This window comes from Podarcis muralis, chromosome 12, assembly GCF_964188315.1.
Source record: "Podarcis muralis chromosome 12, rPodMur119.hap1.1, whole genome shotgun sequence".
Taxonomy (NCBI): Eukaryota; Metazoa; Chordata; class Lepidosauria; order Squamata; family Lacertidae; genus Podarcis; species Podarcis muralis.
The window spans coordinates 2,215,494-2,236,769 of record NC_135666.1 but is presented as its reverse complement, the minus strand read 5'-3'; the positions used below and the strand labels follow the sequence as shown (position 1 = coordinate 2,236,769).

Here is a 21,276-nt window from a genome sequence, read left to right as displayed (position 1 = left end):
ATTGCCATTTGGGGTTCCCCCTTCCGCACCACAAGGTTCCTCCTGAAGTGATGGACATGAGGCAGGAGTTGATAATGCAGGTGAGCTGCGCACAGGTGAGCTGCATGCAAGCTGCCAGCCCGCCCTGTGGAGCCTCCTTTTATTGACACAAATATGCAAACCCAGGCAGATACATTTTGGGCTGTGACCTTTACACATCTTCCAGTCCCAAGATAGTGGGGTGGTACAAAGTTATTTTGGCACCTGTTTCCACTGTGTAATTTCCCCCTTGCACAGTGTATGATGAAGGAGACAAAAGGTCTCCGAGACAAAGGTTACAGACAGGACACCACAGACTACTGCAGAGAATACGATATTCAGACAGCTGTGGTTTGTCTGTGTGTGGAGGGGGGTGCCCCACACCCCAAGGTCACGCGTGGAGGCAGACTGTGGCTGCCTGCGGGAGGGGAGTGTGCTCCCTCCGGACCCCGCGATCATCCCTACACCTCCAAGGCCTTGGGGAAGGAAACTAAGGCAGGCTTAGCCATGGAAAGAGGAAGAGCTCTGGTTGCTCCCAAGGGCTCTGCAGGGGATTCAGACTGGGGGGCTGTATCTTCCTCTGGCCATTGCAGCCCCCAGGAAGCCGTGGAAGAACAGCAGGAGACCCTCAGCAGAGAACAGCCAAGCTCAGTTCTCTCCACAATGGCTTCCTCTTCTGAGAGCTCCCTTTCTTGTTTGGGCTAGACCAGGAGGAGCCCAATTCAACCAGTTCCCCAGAGTGCCCCCACTGGGCTCCAGTGGCCCCCTGAGACCCGTAGGGATCCGGAGTGGGGGCAACTTCTGTTGAACTGCTGTTGAACAGATGTCTTGGCCCATCTGGGGGGCAAGTGAGGGCCATCCAGAAAGGGCTCCTGGGACCCCGAGGGGCCAGAAGGGGAGTCTCCAGCCTTGTCTGGGGAAGAGCCCCTCTTTCCCCTAGGCCTGCAGGTGGAGCCCTTCTGCTCGTTCTGGCTCTTGGGGTGACGAAGGAAGCTGGTCCAGGGGTCAAACTCCCCTGAGGGAACCATGCACCTCTGAGCAGGGGTCAAACTCCCCTGAGGGAACCATCCACCTCTGAGGGGATAAAGACATTCATCTTCTTTGGCCTCAGAGACAGAGAGGGGATTTCCCTCCTCCTGTTCTAGCTGAGAACCTGGCAGATCCCCCAAGTCAGCTTGCGGCTGCAGAAGAAGGAAAATCCGCTTGGCGGGGGGAGAGATCATTTTCGGGAGGGGGGATCTCCTGGCCGGGAAGCCACCGCCTCCTTCCTCCCCCCCCCACTCGTTGAGCTGGAGGGTTTTTCCCCGGGGGGGGGGCGTCTTGATGGAGCCATCTCTGAGCCCAAGACACCTCCTGCCACTGCGCAGACTTCCGCCTCTTCTCCATCCCAGCCTTTCCTTGGGATCCTGGAGCCTCTATTTCGGGGGAGGGGAGAGCCAAGGTAACCCCCCCCCCCCATGGCCACCCCCGCCTCCCTTGCTGTTATGTTAGGGGTCTGCTTCGATGTAGGCTCCTTGGGGCAGAGTCCTTGGCACAGAGGGAGGGAAGGGGGCAGCCCCTTGAGCGCAGGGGCAGAAGCGGATGGAGAGGCGGGCTCGTTGCCCTCGGCTTGGCAAGGGTTAAGAGGAGCCGAGCTGGATTCCTAGAGGGCACCGGAAGTGAAGGTCCTCCCTGGCCCAATTCCCTTCCTGCAAGCCGAGAGGAGGCTGCTGCTTTCTGCTCTCCCTTGGCCAAAGCTTCCTGGGTGAGTCTCCTCTCTCTTCCCCCTGAGGGCGCCGTGGGGAGAAGGGGGTCCCAGGGGGCAGGGAGACCCCCAAGTCAGAGAGCGGAGAGCCAGGGCAGAAGGCAAAGGAGAGGCAGCAGCGAAGGAAGGGGGGAAATGGCAGGCGGGCGTCGCTCGAGGAGTTGGGGCGAGAGGGGCGGCGAGGAGGAGGAGGCTGGGCAAGGGGCAGGAAAGGGGGAGAACAAGCCGGGGAAGGAAGGTGGGGCGCCCGGGGGGGAGGGAGGCCATCAAGGACCTTTGGCTGCTTCCTTCCTGGGCTTCAGGTAGAGTTGCACCTTTGGCTGGGCAAAATACAGGTGTGGGTGTGGGGGGGGTGTAATTGGGGGGCAACAGATTCCTTGACCTGGTGCAGAAACCCCTTCAAAGCAATCCGTTGTTGTTGTTCAGTGGTGTCCGACTCTTCGTGACCCCCTGGACCAGAGCACGCCTGGCTATGCCCGATGCCTGCTCCCTCCTAATATTTTATTCAAGTTGGCACCCCTGATTGACTGTAGCTGTTCACTGCTGCTATTGTTGTTGTTGTTGTTGTTGTTAAATTTGTATCCTGCCCTTCATCCAAAGTTTACAGGGCGATTCACAACATAAACATGCAAAATTAGAACACCAAATGCATAATGAAACAAAGACAAAGGCAATGATCTCTCCTCCCACAAACATATTGAAAAGGCCATAGAATGCTAACCAGCCAAAGGCCCAGTTATAGAAAAAGGGTTTTGCCTGGCACCTCAAGATGTCAGGAAGGGGCCAGCGAGCCTCCCTTGGGAGACCTTCCCCCGAATGGGGAGCCACTGCAGAAAAGGTTCGTTTTTGTGTTGCCACCACCCAGACCTCTCGTGGAGAAGGCACACAGAGGAGAGGCTGGATGGCCATCGGTCAGGGATGGTCTAGTTGAGACTGCTGCATTGCCCCAGGGGGTTGGCTAGATGACCCTCAGGGGTCTCTTCCTACTCTGCAACTCTCTGGCGCAGGTTTGTGAAGATTTTTAGGTACAAGTTGGATGCAGAGCGTGCATAGGATTGTAGCCCATCTTATGCACCGTCGGCTCAGGAATAAATCCCGCTGATCATGATGAGACTCCCAGGCGAGTAGATTGCTCCTGTGCAGTCCTGCTTTTGAAATAAATGTTTTCCTTTTCAGATAATACAGAGCATGGTGAAATCCCAATAAACAGTGCCTTTGCTAGACTCTTTTCAGGCACCTGCTAAAAGCAATCTTGTTTAGGCAAGCTTACTCAGATGATTGGGAAGCTGAAGGAATTTGAATCTGTTTTAATAGTTTAGCTTTTGTATGTTTTAAAGTAGGGTTGTTAATTTTTCTTTTTTGTTTTTGGTAAACAGTTTTGCAGGTTTTTAAAAATAAACTTTATTAAATAAACAATAAATATAAATAAAATAACAGAAGCCAACACACAACCCATCCTGTAGATTTAAGTATCTGTCCCCAGTGGCCTACTTGTTATCAGAGGCCCAGAATCCACATTCCTTTGTAAGAAAATATGAAATAAAGTCAAAACAAAATCAATGGGGGGGGGGGGGAGTGACAGGAAATTTTCCGGACCGGCTAACACCTGACCTTGCTACGCCACTGCATGGGGGCATGCAAAGAAACCCCCTTCAGATTGAGGGATAAGTCACATTTCTGAACAGAGGCTGTAGCCAGACAGGAACATTTGCAGATGGGAGGAGCACAGGGAGAAGAAAAGCCCTTCTGCATCTGCAGCAGCACAACTGGGCCACTTCCTCTGCCCCAGATGCAACAAAACATGTCTCTCCCCTATTTAGACTAAACAAGTAGACGAACTAATGTGAAAGCAGATTTCAGATCTATCCTCAGGAAATGCTAAACAAGGATAAAAGACTCCTTCTCCCAACCTTCTGGGATAAATGAAGAGGGATTATCAGTCATTGGGTGGCTTGTACTATTAACAGAGGACATGGAACTTGTAAAACCTTCTGGAAAAATCTAGCAGAGCGTCTGTGGGTTTTGATAAAAAAGAAATGGAAATTGGTGCAGTCTCAAAAGAGGCTAGTTCTAAGCTACCCTAAGCCTTTGGGAATCTTGTCACAAGAGGAGTGTAAAGCTCACCTCTGGAGTTTATAAAGGGTATACATGCCTGGTGTTCTTAAGAACACTACAGATTTAGGACATGTGGAAGATCTATACTTTGATGGCTTCCATGCCAGGGTGGGGGCCACATTTTGAGACTGGAGACTTGCGAAGGTTGTGTATAAACACAGACAATATCTAAGGAGGAGTGGTGTATTCGTCTCATGATATTTCAGAAATGTGGCATCACCAGCTCCTCTGCTTCCACATACAGATTTGGTCCCCAGGCAACCCCTGACAGAGGCAAATAGGGCCACAACATCTGCCTGGCTTGCAGTGAGAGAGCTCAAAGAGTGTGAACTGGGCTCTCCATTCAAAGCATCTAGCATGGGGGCACCCACAGGTAATAGCTACTTGTCTACTTTCTGCCCATGCTCTGGGGTTGCAGTTTTCAGGATTGGGGACAGGGCCCCACTGGTTTTGCCACCAAGTTCTGTCCAAAGGCCCCACTGAGTTCAATGGGATATGTGAGAGAGTATAGGCCCATACCCCAGAACGAGGAGGGAGTAAAGGGAGAGGGAAGGGTTAATCTCAATAATATCAGGGACCCAAGCTAACTGCTGCAGTTGTGGTTAAGCAGCTAGCAGCAGCTGTGGTTAAAACCACAATTGCTTCAGCTATGTAGGCCAGAAGCTGTTTCCTGCTTCATGCTTCCTGCTTCAGTAATGCAAGAGAAGAAGAACACACATACAAGGGAGGGAGGGGAGCTTAGCTAGCCATATAGCCATATGCCATATAAGGTAATATAAGGTAATAAGTTGTAACCTTGCCAGCTGATTGGGGAGACGAATGTATGCTCCCAGGTATAAGAATGCTTGCTGAACACAGTATAGGGGCCACCAGTCTTTGGAAGATATTCCACTGGCTGCCTCTGTGCAGATCTCAATAAAACTCTTTTCTCTGAAGAAGTTGCTTCCCTGGTGCTTTTGTTCTCGGTCCTGGGCAAGCGGGCAAATGAATCCCCTGTAAGCTAAGGCTTCATTGTCAACCTACGTATACAAGCTGACGTGGTTGGAAGGAGGGAGAGGGTGCCTGGAGGGTATATATACTGCATGTAACTTGTCATTTCTTTGGACTTGCTGTGGACTCACCACGCAAGTGCCTTCTGCTATCCGGAGAGCAGAATAAACTCTTTCTTTGAACCAACTCGGTGTCATTTTGACTTCCTTCCTCCTGTCACGAAGCAACGCAGACCCAATCGGTGAACTCCAATAAGGCTACATTGGAACCACTGGAGATGTTTAGGAAAAGGGCTTCTGTTGGGAAGGGGCTGCCCCATTTGTGCTTCTCCAGGGGCAGGAGAATATCTAGGGCAGGAGAATCCCTGCAGGGCCTCTGAGGTTCCCTTTGCTTCTTCCTCTCTCCCAGGCTCCTTGACTCCTTAGGAAGGATGAAAGAGACGGATCCTGCAAAGCTAGCGAGGATGGAAGGGGGAAGATGGACGGTTGACCTGATCAGGTTGTCTACCGCATCCCTCCCCACAACCTCTGAGCGTTCCCTCTCAGGGACCTCCGAGAGATCTGGTGAGTTCCAGGAGAGTGGTGATGCAGACGTGGATGGATGGAGCTGGAGAGGTATTGGGGCTTGCTCAGCTTGGGGGTGGGGGGAGACAGGCAGGCAGATGGAGATGGAGAAGGGGGCCACCTTTTCAGGCTCCTCCACCTGCCTGCCTGAACCTCCACTGTTTGGAGGGAGACCAACAGCGTCTGGGATTCTAACATCCCCACTCTGAACCCTGAATGGAGGGATATCAGCTCTTTCCTCTGTGAATGTTCTTCATCTAGTCATGCCTTTGTAAACATGGACCAGACTTGTCTAAACCTCCCAGGCCTTCTTCAATATTGGCTTCAGAGCTTTTAGGAAAGTTGAAATAACTTCTGTGAGGTCTGTTGTTTTGGCTTCTGTCTGCATTTGACTGACCTCGGAGAGGGAGTGGATTCCAGGATTGAGCCAAACAAAAGCTATCCCAGATTAAGGCCAAGCAATATGTCAGTTAATACCAATCAACAAAGGCAGTGAAAACTATAGTAAGGCCTCACACCTAACTCTCTCCAGTTCTTCCTCTGTCACAAGCATTTATTAACTTTGTTCAATAACGGATGTGAACCATGTCCCCTTCGCTCTGAGTGGGGTTTGGGTCCAGGACAGCGATGCAGAGGTTGCATGACTTACACTAACATGGCAGTGCATTGCTGGGGGAGGGGTCAGGTGTTGGATTTGATGCCTCTGTGTCATCTGTGCCCCTGTCACAGTATGCTGGCAGTGTGGCCCCACCGGTTTCAAGAGAGTCAGGTGCCCCGCAGGCATGCAGAAATGCTGGGGGGGGTCAAAGATACCACACATCGTCAATGACATTAAGTTAGACTCCAAGGATGTCTGCTTGAGGCTGAAACAGAGCACTCTCAAGTCTCGCGGGGGGGGGGGAGGACTTTGTTCAATAATCTGGAGCGCCATTTCTTTCCGAGGCTCTAATTAGCGTCTATTTTCATTGCAGATGGTGAAGAATTGGAAGAGAAGAACAAGGGGGACCAGAACAGAATCCACATAGCAGAGAAGTCATATAAATATTCAGAGTGTGGAGAGAACATTCGTCAGAGCTCCCAGTCCACCTCCCATCAAAGAAAGAGCTTCGTTAGGAGGGATAGCTTCACTTCACATGAAAGAACAAATAGTAGGGAGAAATTGTATCAGTGCAGAGAATGTGGAAAGAGTTTCACTCGGAAGGGCAGTCTCGCTTCCCATCATAGAATTCATACAGGAGAGAAACCCTATAACTGCATGGAATGTGGAAAGAGCTTTAGTTACAGCCACCATCTCACTTCCCATCAAAGAATTCATACGGGGGAGAAACCCTATCATTGCTTGCAGTGTGGGAAGAGCTTCAATCGGAAGGATCATCTCACTTCCCATCAAAGAATTCATACGGGGGAGAAACCCTATCACTGCTTCGAATGTGGAACGAGCTTCAGAAAAAGTTCCCATCTCATTTCTCATCAAAGAATTCATACAGGGGAGAAACCCTATCAGTGCTTCGAATGTGGAAAGAGCTTCAAGGAGGGGGCAACGCTCTCTTCCCATCAAAGAATTCATACTGGAGACAGACCTTATAAGTGCACAGAATGTGCAAAAAGCTTCAGCCAGAAGGGTAGTCTCACTTCACATCAAAGGATTCATACAGGGGAGAAAACATATCAGTGTTTGGAATGTGGAAAGAGCTTCCGGACAGAGATTAAGCTCACAAGCCATCAAATAATTCACACAGGGGAGAAACCTTTTCAATGCCATGAGTGTGGAAAGAGCTTTCGTATCCGGCTGAGTCTCACATTCCATCAAAGAATTCATACAGGGGAGAAACCCTATCAGTGCTTAGAATGTGGAAAGAGCTTTAGTCAAAGTGCACATCTCACTTCCCATCAAAGAATTCATACTGGGGAGAAACCCTATCAGTGCTTTGAATGTGGAAAGAGCTTCAGTCTCAGCCATAGTCTCACTTCCCATCAAAGAATTCATACAGGGGAGAAACCCTATCAGTGCTTGGAGTGTGGGAAGAGCTTCAGGGATAGGTCAAAGCTCTCTTCCCATCAAAGAATTCATACAGGGGAGAAACCTTTTCAATGCCATGAGTGTGAAAAGAGCTTTCGTCACAGTTCCAGTCTCACTTCCCATCAAAGAATTCATAGTGGGAAGAAACCCTATCAGTGCTTGGAATGTGGGATGAGGTTCAATCGGAAGGATAGTCTCACTTCCCATCAAAGAATTCATACAGGGGAGAAACCCTATCAGTGCTTCGAATGTGGAAAGAGCTTCAGTCAGAGCTCCAATCTCACTTCCCATCAAAGAATTCATACAGGGCAGAAACCATATCAGTGCTTGGAATGTGGAAAGAGCTTTCGTCAGAGAGGTGATCTCACTTCCCATCAAAGAATTCATACAAGGGAGAAACCCTTTCAATGCCTGGAATGTGGGAAAAGCTTCAGTCTCCGTCACAGTCTCACTTCACATCAAAGAGTTCATACAGGGGAGAAACCATATCCATGCCTGGAATGTGGAAAGAGCTTCAGAAACAGTGCCAATTTCACAGTCCATCAAAGAATTCATACAGGGGAGAAACCATATCAATGCCTGGAATGTGGGAAGAGCTTCAGTCACAGGAAGACTCTCACTTTGCACCAAATAATTCATACAGGGGAGAAACCATATCAGTGTTTGGAATGTGGAAAGAGCTTCAGTCAAAGTGGAACGCTCTCTCAGCATCAAAAAATTCATACAGGGGAGAAACCCTATCAGTGCTTGGACTGTGGAAAGAGCTTCAATCGGAAGGATGGTCTCACTTCCCATCAAAGAATTCATGCAGAGGGAAGACCAAAAAATAAAAGTAATAAAGCAAAAATTATTAAACAACCCGTACAAAATACAGTTGAATGGGAAAGAGAAAGGGACGGGGGAGAATAACTAAAAATACCCTTTATCACATTTGTATCATATAACAATAGAATGGGAAACACCAAAGATCTGTTCAAGAAAATTGGAGATATGAAAGGAACATTTCATGGAAAAATTACCATAATAAAGGACAAAAGTCGTCCGGAGTTACAGTGAGGGAGGGGGGTGAGTATTTGACCCCCTGCTAAATTTGCCTGTTTGCCCTCTGATGAAGAAATAAGCCATCCTTAATTTTAATGGTATGTTTATTTGTATCTGTGAGAGACAGAATAACAACAAGAAAAACCCCAGAAACCCAGAAGACAAAAGTCAGAGATTGATGTGCATTATAATGAGTGAAATAAGTATTTGATCCATTTGCAAAAGATGACTTAGTATGTGGTGGCAAAACCCTTGTTGGCAATTACAGAGGTCAGACGTTTCTTGTAGGTAGCCACCAGGTTTGCACACGTCTCAGGAGGTATTTTGTCTCACTCCTCTTTGCAGATCCTCTCCAAGTCAGTAAGATTTCAAGGCTGATGTGTAGCTACTCAAACCTTCTGCTCCCTTCACAGATTTTTGATGGGATTAAGGTCTGGAGACTGGCTAGGCTACTCCAGGACCTTAATGTGCTGCTTCTTGAGCCATTCCTTTGTTGCCTTGGCCGTGTGTTTTGGGTAATTTTCATGCTGGAATACCTATTCTCGACCCATTTTCAATGCCCTGGTATGATTGATTGCTTCTGTCAACAGGTGTCTTTTGTACAGGTACTGTAACAACCTGGGATAAGAGGTAAGACCTCTGCCTTACAGCAGGTGCTTCTAATCTCAGTTTATTACATACAGTGAGGATACCAGGTAGATTTGGCATCTGGCTGGTTGATAGGGGATTAAATACTTATTTCACTCATTATAATGCACATCAATCTCTGACTTTTGTCTTCTGGGTTTCTGGGGCTTTTCCTGTTGTTATTTTGTCTCTCACATCTACAATAAACCTAACGTTAAAATTATGGACTGGTCATTTCTTCGTCAGAGGGCAGCGATGGATAATTTTGGGAATATACGCTCCCAATGAGAGGACACCTGAACTTTATAAAGGGGGGATATAAACTTTATAGGGAATATAATGTTAATGGGAGATCTAAATGGGGCCGTTTCATTAGGTTAGGACAGGATAATATGGAAATTGGGACACAAAAGGAGGGGGAAATGCCTAATTCCTTTTTGTACATGACAACAAATTAGTGGACTTATGGAGACAAACATCCATTAGACAGGGAATATACATTTTATTATAATGCTTAAAACGCAACAAGTAGAAGAGATGCGGTGTGGGCAACAAAAGAATTGGCTCTTTTGTTGGAAAGTGGAAATACAACTGAGAACAATCTTAAGACCACTATTCAGTATTAGTTATATGTCAAAGGGAACAATTAACACAGAGAAGATGGAGACTAAATGAAGCTTCCGGGTGTGGGCTAAGCTCACTAGCCATCAAAGAATTCATACAGGGGAGAAATCTTTTCAATGCCATGAGCATAAAAAGAGCTTTTGTCACAGTTCGTCTCACTTCCCATCAAAGAACTCATACAGGTCAGAAACCGTATCAGTGCTTTGAATGTATTTTCCAGTTTCTACCCTCAAGACTTTTGCCATGACATTTTACCCCTCTGCCAGAAGAGCATCTTTAACTCCCTAGTTTCTGTGGCAACACTTTTTGGGATGTGGTTCTTTGCAGGCACAATTGTATTCCATAAAGGCCTATCTTTCCACTTGGACACTTACACAAGATTTACCCACCCGGGAAGAATGACAGATGAAGTTGATAGACTATATGGAATTGGCAGAAATGACTGGCAGAATCCGAGACCAGGGAGAAGAGTCGGTGGAAGAAGATTGGGAAAAGTTTAAAGACTATTTCCAGAAATATTGTAAAATTAATGAATGTTAGAAAAATGTTGGAATGAAGTAATACAGCTTTAGTAGAAATATTATAAGGAATTAAGTATAGATAGGTTAATAGAGTATTAAAGGGAAAAAATAAGGTTAGAATGAGTTAAGATAATTATAGGATTGAAAACAGAGGAGGATGGAAAGGAATTGCTGAAATAACTAACAGAAGTGGAATACAAAAAGGGAGGTGTGAGGAGGTCGTGGAAATAAGTGAATGAAAGATGGGATAACGAAATTGGTTGACTTATTTTATTGTCTTAATCTTGTTTTGTTAATTTGATGTGTTGTATTGTATTGTTTTCTTTGTTTTTTTCTTTTTTTTCTTTTAGTGTTTTTGGAAAAATAATAAATATTATTAAAAAAGAAAACAAGATGTATTGATGATTCTGTGCAATGTATTGATGATCCCCCCTCCCGCTGCAAAAGGCAATCAGGCCGTGTTTGCGGCCTAGCCAGACCCACGATGTCCTCCCGGGTCAGCAGGGGTCCCGGGCCGGCGGTAAGCAATGCCTCCCCCGCCGCCGCAAAAGGCGAGCAGGCCGCACTAGAAGCCCCGCTGGGGCTCAGGCCAGCGGCCAGTGGCAGAGCAGTCAAGCTCCCTCCCACGCTGCGGACAAAAAGCCGAAAAGGCCGCACCGTGCCCAACCGAGCACGCCAAAAATGCGGCCTAGCCTGGCGGAGGGGCCAAATCTCTCCCCCGCCCCCCATCCAGGCAAAGCAAAGAAGGCCGGCTACTTGCCTCAATCCAGCCGCCTGGACACGCTCCTGATCTTGGAAGGAAGAACAGCAAAAGAGGCTTGAGCAACGGAGTCATCCTCTTTTCTTTTGGCCTTAGGCCCACCCCCGGCCGGCCGTCCATTGTCCTCCCTGGCCAAGGGCAGGTCAAAGGCCGGATCAAGCAGGTAGGTGGCACCCGCCCAGCTGAGCCCCGCTCGGTGCTGCAAACCCCGCCCACTGGTGGGGAAGGGAGGGGGGATATTCTGGGATATGGTGGGAAAGTTTTAAAAGTTAATGTCGCCCCATGCTCAGAGTTCATACTGCTATTTGAACCTGTTGCGCAACAATAAAGGCTCTCAGTCTACTGACTGCTGTTTTGCTCCAAATTACTTGGCTGGAATTTCCTTCTTTTACTGACCACATGGACCAGTGGGGGACTTGTACCCCAAGGAGCTGGGCTGCTGAGTAGTCTCTCAACCCAGAGTTTTCTTCCACAGAGGCCATATAAAGGCTGGGGGGGGGCTGTCTCTTCCTCTGGCCATTGCAGCCCCCAAGAAGCCTTGGAAGAAAGGCAGGAGACCCTCAGCAGTCTAATGCAGAGGCTTCTGATTAGTCCAGCCCCGCTCTGGGGTGGGAAATGGGGTCAGATGGTTCTGGGAGCCCAGTATAAACTGGTTTTCTGGCTGGAAACACAGGGAAAGGATGGCAGGTGTCCCTCTTGATTTTAATTGGCGTTGGGAGAGTCCCATGGTGAGGGGCTGCCCCCTGAGCAACATGCACCCCTCCCTCTCCCCACCTTCCTGGGCTTCCCCATTCCTGCCTGTGGGGCTTTTATGGGGGGGGGGGGCTGTTAGACAAAAGCTGTCCAGGGGATCTTTCCCAGAGGGATTCAGATGTCTCTGTGAAAGAAGGAGTCACAGCACTGCATGGGCAAAGACCCCCCAGCTCATGCTGGAAAGAGGGAGTGCGCATTCCAGTTCACATCACAGAAAATATTATTAGGTTAAAATTTTTAACCTAAGACCGTCTGAATATCCCTCCTCCAGTTCCTATTGGTTAAGAAAATACACTTTACAGGCTTCCCGCAAGGCCGCCTTCATTTTTGCTCCTTAATATGTTCTCCCACCTGTTACATACATTACCTGGTCATTCGAATTAGCCATTTCTCCCACAGAGGTGTGTTCTATAATATTCATGAAGCGTTTGAGCATGTGGACTCATTCTTCAGCTACCACCTGCTATTGCTCCTTGTTATCTCGAGTCACCTCTCCACTGTAAATCTCTCCCTCTTTCGAGGCAAACCACCGACTTCTGACACGTTCTTCCCTTAGTTGTAACACCAGCAAGGAAAGGCGCCTCTGAGGGAGGATTCCCACTTGTCGTCTCCAACATCTGCTTTGTCTTGTCCGTAGTGTCTCCAGCAACTCCGGTTGTCAAGATCAACCATTCCCCGAAGGGACCCCCTTCTTTTGGGTGTCGGTTGAAACCTTTTGCAAGCAGAGGTTGAAACAGAACCTCCGTCTTTGAAGGCAGGCATGGTCGCTTCTTTTCTCCAAGGCCTTCCACCATGAGAGGAACGCAATGGGGTTGTGAGGGGGGCAGAGAGACGAGAGACCCCCCTGCCGCCCCTTTGACTGAGAGCCGTCCTTTCTGCGCCCCTCACAAGAGGGTCCCCGTTGTGTCTCTGAGGGGCAAGAGAGGAGGAGCCCCTCCCCCCGCTGCTTCCTCCCCTCAGCGGCTCTGAGGGAAACGACTTTTCCCGCCTTTTCCCAACTGCCCGCCTTTCGAAATCTGAGCCTCGCCTCCATTTTAGGCGCCAAGGAGGCCGGTTCCTGGCAGGCCACAGTGGCGTAGCGTGGGTTGTCAGCACCCGGGGCAAGGCAAGTAATTTGCGCCCCCTAACCCGTGGATTTGTGCCCCTTAACCAATGGATTTGCCCTAACCCCAGATGTTGCGCCCGGTGCGGCCGGCCCCCCCTGCACCCCCCACGCTACGCCACTGGCAGGCCAGGCTGCAGTATCCCTGGGCTGCCTCGTTTCTCGGGGGATTTCTTCTAATTCGCCCTCATTTCTCTTCATATCTCTCACTTTTCAAGCTTCTCTCTCTCTAGAAAGGCTGTCTAAACAACCCCTTCGCCACTGCCTGCATCCCTCCCAGCATTTAAAAGTCTGATTTCTTTTCATTTGCTGCGCATAATCCTAACACCAGGACTTTTATTCGTTCCTGGCAATGTCTTTTTTCGATTTATCTGAAGGTATAAATTATTGGCCTCAAGCTTTACTCATTAACCATTTTCCATGGGTCCTTTTTCGTGGGTCTCCTGCAAGCTTATTAAATCTCATTCCTGCTTTCTTAATACATGTGTTATCTTATGCCTTTCGGAGTTCATATTGATACGGACCGGAGGGGGGGTACCTCTTTCCCCCCCTCTCCCTTGAACAACCGAGGCGATGACCTCGAGGGTACCCACGGTACACCCACCCAGTCCCCTCACCGTTACACAAGCACCACACTTCTCCCATAACCCCCTTTCTTCTTCCTTTCACGAGCGAAATAAGCTCATATATAAATATATTCCCCTATCTCTCTCTATGCCTATTTGCGCTCTATACTTAGAACGAGTAGACCGGGTGTCCCTATATCCCCGCTTTTTCCTATGTCTGCGCTTTAGCCAATCACAGCCATGCATTCATCCTGCAGAGGCGAGCTCAGGGAGCTACTGCACGCCTCATTTCACTTCTGACGAGCTGCTGACGGCTCCCCGCTGCGAGAACAATGGAATCGAAACCCCCGACCTCGTAAAACTGTCAAAACCTTGTTACAATGTATCCATTCTTGCAAAAATGGATACATTCTATTTCCGCTTTTGATCTACACTACGGAATAGGCTGGAAACCATCGGAACCTTTAAAAATTCGTATAAAATCAACCACAATTCCGATTTCCTTGTTCTTGGTGTCGTTCAACTCAGTTTCCTCTGGACTCCATGATGCTACCCGGACTCCATAATCCCCGAGACGGCAGGTCACGTACACAGGAACTCCTTAATCCTGTCAGATCGCTCTGCCCAGCCCTTCCTCCGGGCAATGCCAAGTGACAGACGATGTATATCACCAACCCATTGTCCCGCCGCCCCGGTACTCAAGAGATGTATATTTGTGCGCATCCCTCACTCTGCATATTCCCCCCTCCCTTATCTCAAATGTTAATTAGTGTAACCCCACCTTTCTCTGAGATATTCATGACGTGTGTAATGTATTCGTGATGTAATCCCATGAAACCCAACCTTCCCATAATGTATTCATGACGTTTTGTGCACTGTATTCTGGGACTTGGAGGGAACTTTTAAAAGTCTATGTCGCCCCATTCTCGGGGTTCAATCTCGTTTTGAACCTGTTGCGCAATAAACTTGGATCTTCGTACTTTGCTCCTGCGTCCGGCTGAGCTTCCTTTCCTCCGCAAAGACCCACGGACTTTGTCCGATTGGCTGGGTGGCAGGGCAAATACGCACCCAGATTTCCGTAACAGTTTGGCGCCCCACGTGGGGCTTTCAGCAGTTCTCCCGAGTTGCTGACCGGGGGCCCCGAGATCTTCAGCCGGCTCCGGGCCACTTTGCCTGGGAAGACCCTTTTGGACCTCCGGCCATCTTCCGGGCGGTAATCGAAAGCCCCAGGAGTTCAGCCGGGGAGCAAAAGGGATCCAGCCGGCTTGTTCATCGATCCCGGGATCGGATCAACAGAGAAGACGCGTGAGTATAGGAAATCCAGTGCACTGGTGGGAAAGGGGTGGAAATCTCCTGGCAACTGAATCTCTGCCCTCCTCCTATCGCTCCTTCTTACCTTTCTCTCGGTCCGGTTAGTGAGAGAGACCGTGGACCACCGCTCAGCCCGAAAGGGGGGCTCTGAGCTCTATCCCTTTCTCTAAACTCTCCAGCCAGCCGCACCAATTGGGAGTCCGAAGGTAAGACGGAGAGAGCCGACTTGAAAGACAGCCGACTCTCCGCAACGGACATCCCAGTTGAAAGCAAGGGGTTGGAGTTCTTTTCCGAACTTCTTTAGCGCCCGGCAAGGGGGCGGGAAGTGGTCTTGCTTTCTATCACCAATCCCAGCCGCACCGGTCGAGCCACGTAACACGTGTATCGTGCGTGAGCCCGCTTCCGAAAGCAAGGGGGATTTTCGACCCGGAAAACTCTGTCCAGGGACAACCCGATCTGGCACCGCACGGCGCGGGCGTCCAGTAGGGCCCCTTTTCCTGAGATTGTACGATAGGTAGGAGGTTGCCAGGAGGGTAGCCCAGGAGGAATTGGGCGGGAAACGGCAGAGTGGGAAGGAAACCCCAGGAAAATTGATAAAGTGGAGAAACAGGATAAGGAAAGTAGGTAGGAAGAGCTCTCTAAAGTAAACCCCGTTAGGACCCAGATAAACCCCAGCACCCTTAACGACCCTCTCTCTCCCCTTCTCTTTACCCAGACACGCGTGAATTTTAATGGGTACCCAAGCTTCCAAGCACGAGCGGGCTCGCTCCGGGAAGAAGGCTTCCAGAAAGCCATCTGAGTCCCAGAGAGACCCCGACTCCCCCCTTGAATTCGTCATCTCATATTGGAAGTCTATCCCCGGGCACAAATTACTATCGAGACAGAAATTAGAGGACCTCTGTAGAGAAATCTGGCCTGACGGCACGGCCTCCGCAAAACCTGAGCTACGTTGGCCACCGGGAGGCTCTTTTAACGAAGACCGCCTGCAATACCTAAGAAAGTACCTGATGGAGGAGAAGCCCCGTCAGTTAGAATATCTAGCCGCCTTTGAGACGGTCAAAAAAGTGCTTCAGGCTCCAAAAGGAGCGATGACCTACCAACTCCCCATTCTAAACCAAGGGAGACAACCACTGCCCCCCCCTTATGAAGGACACTCAGCAGACGACTCAACGGAGCGAGCGCTCATCCCCTTCTACTATAGGGAAGCTCCACCACCCACCTCGAGCGGGGAGTCTGAGAGCGATGAAGAGAAAGGGGCTCGGGGGGGGGACGAGCCAAAGAATTACCCGACAACAGGCTAAAGTAAGGAAGAACACCTCCCACGAAAACTCTGGCCCCGTAGAGAAACCCAGAGAAGCCCCAGAGACGTCCAAGCCATCGGACTCTACAGCTGTCCAGATGCCCTTAAGGGCCCTACCAATCCCACCCCTAGAACCGGATGGACCCCCTCGGATGGTATACACCCACCAGCCATTCTATACAGCAGACCTGGTAACTTGGTCTAATCAAATGCCGTCCCTAAGAGATGACCCGGATAAATGCCACCGCCAGGTCAGCGCTATTTTTTCAACACATAACCCAACCTGGCCAGACGTTCACGTTCTCCTAAACGCCCTTTTCAACGATGCGGAAAAGACAGATATTTTAACTAAAGCTGGAGAAGCAATTGAACTCCCGAACTACCAGGCGGGACGCCCAGAAAGGCTGGAGGCACTCACAGCCCAATGCCTGCGCATCGAACCGTCTTGGGACTATAATACCACCAACGGAACCTGGTGTTTAAACATGTTCAAAAAGGCGATTTTAGACGGCATTAAAGCTGCGGGACAGCGTACCGTCAATTGGACGAAGGTCCAAACTGTATTACAAGGGGCAAACGAACACCCATCCGATTATTACACCAGGCTAGTATCAGCCATTAAGACCTGGGGAGGAATCGATCCAGAAAACCCCCAACATGAAGTTATAGTGAAAGGCTTCTTTAAGGATCAAGCCTGCCCTGATATTAGGAAAGCCCTAAACTTACAGATAGGATACGATGGAAAAAGTATTAGTGAAATCCTCTCCATTGCTAAATCGGTCTATAATTCTCGAGACGAACGGAGAAAGAGAGATCCCAAACCCGAAGTCGATCAGATCCTGGCCCTCAGCATGGAGCCGAACCCCCACAGGGGAAGGGGTTTTAGCAGAGGAAAAGGAGTCCGGGGAGGAGGACCCCTAAATCCCCAGAGGCCATGGGGACCTGCCGCCGGAGGTTGCTACTATTGCCAGGAAGAGGGCCACATAAAAAGGTTTTGCCCTTACCTCAACAATAACATGTCTTATGGCATGCACTCCAACACGACCCACGGATACGGAAACCAACCACCTCCCACCTATGCCCCTCGAACGACCTCTGCCCCTTACAACCCACAAATACCTTCAAGCGCCTCTGCTCAAACCCACGGGCCCCTGCCAGGGCCAAGGACCCAAATGCCTACAATAAATCCACCAACCCACCCTTGGACAAATGCCACGGCACCACCCCTTCACCCCCCCAACCAGCCACCACCTGACGACCAAGAAGCATATTGACAATTAGAGGGGGATCCCGACCAACCTCAGACTATCTGCCCAGTTCTGACGTTATCCGCTGAAGACCCATTTTGCACCATAGACATAGACGGCCATCCATACCAATGTCTACTGGACACTGGAGCCACATACTCCACTCTAACCGATAGCCACCTGGAACCAGGCTCAGAAACTAGAAAAGTTATGGGTCTGGATGGGATTCCCCGCACGTGTCCACTTTCACGCCCAACTAAAGTTACGCTTGGACCCTTACTAGCCGAACACACCTTCCTCTTAACCACCAGCCCCGTAAACCTCCTCGGAAGGGACCTTCTTTGCAAATTAAACGCAACAATCAAATGCTCCAAAGAGGGTATCTATCTATACATGCCGGAGGATTCCATTCCCGCATTTCAGGGAATAGTAGAGGAAGCGAAGACAGACAGACAATTCCCGGAACTCCCACCTGAACTAGAAACCGATTTACCCCCTTCCCTATGGGGCACCGAATCGACCTCCGTCGGCCTCTTACTATCAGCAGTCCCAGTAAAAATCACTTATAGGGCCGATTTACCCTTTCCATGTACAAAACAATATCCTTTACCCAAGGAAGCCATCGAGGGACTAACCCCTATGATAGAGGACTTCCTCGAAAAGGGGATCCTGATCCATTGCGCATCCCCATGTAACACTCCAGTACTTCCCGTAAAAAAGCCATCTACAGAAGGAGCCCCAGTCCGATACCGCTTTGTTCAAGATCTAAGACTGGTGAATCAGTTTGTAATACCGCGCCACCCAGTGGTGGGCAACCCAAATTCCCTCTTGAATGCCATACCGGCTGACACTAAATGGTACACTGCTGCGGATCTATGCTCCGCCTTCTTTAGTATACCCTTGGACCCAGCCAGCCAATTCCTCTTCGCCTTCACCTGGGGACCCAGCCAACTCACCTGGACGAGGTTGCCCCAGGGATACGTAGAATCGCCCGCAATTTTTTCGGCCATATTACACCAAGATTTACAAGATATCCACCTCCCGGCTGGCTCCGCCCTCCTTCTCTACGTAGATGACCTTCTTCTCTGCTCCACCAGTGAGGAAGCATGTAAAAGAGACACTAAATACCTTCTTGCTGAATTAGCGCGAAAGGGACACAAAGTGTCACCAAAAAAACTCCAGTATTGCAAACAAGAAGTAAAGTACCTCGGGCACATCCTAGGAATAGGTACCCGAAGTTTGGCCACAGATAAGATAGAAGCAGTCACAAGGATCCCCCTCCCTAAAACAAAACGACAACTGCGGGGATTCCTAGGAATGGCTGGCTTCTGCAGAGCCTGGATCGCGGGTTACAGTGAGATAACCAAGCCCCTGACTGCCATGACCCGCCAAGACCACCCAGACACCTTGGTCTGGGAGGAAGGAGCTTACAAAGCCTTTGAACGTGTAAAGCGGGAATTACGGTCTGCTCCCGCCTTAGGCCTGCCAGACTACAGAATCCCTTTCAATCTGTTCATCCATGAACAAATGGGGGTAGCTTCAGGAGTCCTGACCCAACCTTTTCGTGACACAGAGCGACCAGTAGCCTATTATAGCCTCCAGCTAGATAACACCGCGAAGGGGGCAGTAGGCTGCCTAAGAGCCATTGCGGCCGCCGCGATCCTTCTTGAAAAAGCCCAAGAAACGGTTCTAGGACATGAAATCACCATTCATGTCCCCCACTCCGTCTCCACTCTTCTGACCTTAAAAGGCTGCCATCACTTCTCAAACTCCCGCCTCAACAGATATGAAGCTCTCCTACTGACCCCGTCCAATGTCACCATTAAACGAGTTAACTCTCTTAACCCGGCAACCCTGCTCCCCCTCCCTGATGACGGCACCCCACATCACGATTGCGCCACGATAGTCCGCCAGGCAGAGAAACCCCGGGAGGACCTAGACCACCTCCCCCTAGAAAACCCCGACATCATACTCTACACGGACGGTAGCTCAAAAGTCATTGATGGAGAAAGGAAAACTGGATACGCAGTAGTCTCTGATCTCGAAGTCCTAGAATCAAATCCAATAAATCCCCAGTATAGTGCCCAGGCCGCGGAATTAATTGCCCTCATACGCGCCTGTGAAATTAGTGAAGGCAAAAGGGCAACCATTTACACGGATAGCAAATACTGTTTCGGACTCGTACATACAACTGGTCAAATTTGGCTCCAGAGAGGCTTCTTGACTGCTGCCGGCTCACAAATTTCTCATGCCGCACTGGTCGAGAGACTATTGACAGCAATTCACCTACCCACCGCAATAGCAGTAGTCCACTGTAAAGCGCACACAAAAGGAAGAGACCCAGTCTCTAAAGGAAATAGACGGGCCGACAAGGCGGCCCAGACCGCTGCCCTCCGCCCCCCGCAAAACGAGTCAGAATTCCAAGCCTTACAACTCCCCCTCAACATAGACCCCTCACAAATGTACCACATGGCCTCAGACGAGGAAAAAACCATGTGGGAATCCCTAGGCGCAGTTAACCAAGCCGGAGTCTGGACCCTCCCCGATGGCAGAGCTGTCCTTCCAAAATCCTGGACTCCAAAATTGGTGAGGGTCCTTCACCAACAGACTCACTGGGGAAAAGACAGGTTAATTGAACACGTTAAAAGATCCTGGTTTGCTCCAGGACTAGCCGCAGCAGCCACTGCAGCCTCCAAGAATTGTGTTACCTGCAATGCCTTCAACCCAAAGCGAGAACCCAAAAGACCTCCAGGGGCCAGACCATGGGCCTTTGTCCCCTTTGAGAGCTTACAATTGGATTTCATAGATTTACCACAGTGCCAGGGCTATAAACATGCCTTGATCATAATAGACCAATTCTCCTCATGGGTGGAAGGGTTCCCTTGCCGAAAGGCCACTGCCTCAGTAGTTGCCAGGGCACTCCTCCAGGACATTATACCCCGATACGGAGTACCCCGACGCTTGGACAGTGACAGGGGAACCCACTTTACCGCTGAGATAGTACAACTAATTGCCAGAGCCCTCCAGATAAAGTGGGACTTACATACCCCTTACCACCCGCAATCCTCTGGCCAAGTAGAACGAATGAATCAGGAGATAAAAATACAATTGGGAAAGCTCTGCAGAGTCACAGGACTGAAATGGGTGAATGCACTCCCACTGGTTCTACATAACGTCCGGAGTGCCCCTACTGGACCATTAAAACTATCACCGTTCGAACTCTTGTTTGGGAGACCCCCTCCCGTATATAATACTCTATATCCCCTCTCAGAACTTGAGGTGGGGGAAACAGAACTCACTAACTATGTTATCCAGCTCCAGACACAGCTGAAGCGCCTCCACCACTACGCAGCCGTCGAGGGACAGAACCTCCCCATCGACGTCCAAGCCCACTCCTTCCATCCAGCGGACTGGGTCCTGGTCAAGGTGTATCCGAAACTACCTCTACAACCAACCTGGGAAGGCCCCTATCAGGTACTCCTGACTTCACCAACTGCCGTAAAGGTGGGGGAGAAGGCCGCGTGGATACATCACACGAGGTGCAAGTCGGCACCCCCCCCCAAGAAACCCACGACAACCTCGGGGAGGACTATACCTTCGACCCTCCACCTTCCCCGCCGACCTCCTACATCGACGGCGCCGAGGAGGAAACTACAGCGGATCGGGGCCGAGATCGGGCTCAACAGACCGGACCAGCGGATCGGGGCCGAGATCGGGCTCAACAGACCGGACCAGCGGATCGGGGCCGAGATCGGGCTCAACAGACCGGACCAGCGGATCGGGGCCAAGATCGGGCTCAACAGACCGGACCAGCAGGTCGGAGCCAAAGTCGGGCTCAAGAGACCGGACCAGACGCCGCGACATCCAACTGGACGTCTGAAATCATCCCAGATACCAACAACATCAAGCTGCGCTTCAAACGCTCTGACAGCTCCATCTGACAGCTCCGTCTGACAGCTCCATCTGACAGCTCC

General features: G+C 50.1%; 1 protein-coding gene across 1 annotated transcript; it reads left to right on the top strand.

Annotated features, from left to right (window-relative positions):
• The first annotated feature begins 1,682 nt into the window (after positions 1-1,682).
• Positions 1,683-8,308, top strand: LOC144324975 (uncharacterized). The gene is given in 4 exon segments (XM_077916630.1): positions 1,683-1,762; positions 5,276-5,481; positions 6,402-8,197; positions 8,200-8,308. Coding segments are annotated over 3 exon segments (2,061 nt in total). The 5' UTR covers positions 1,683-1,762; positions 5,276-5,297; the 3' UTR covers positions 8,281-8,308.
• Positions 8,309-21,276: the final 12,968 nt, after the last annotated feature.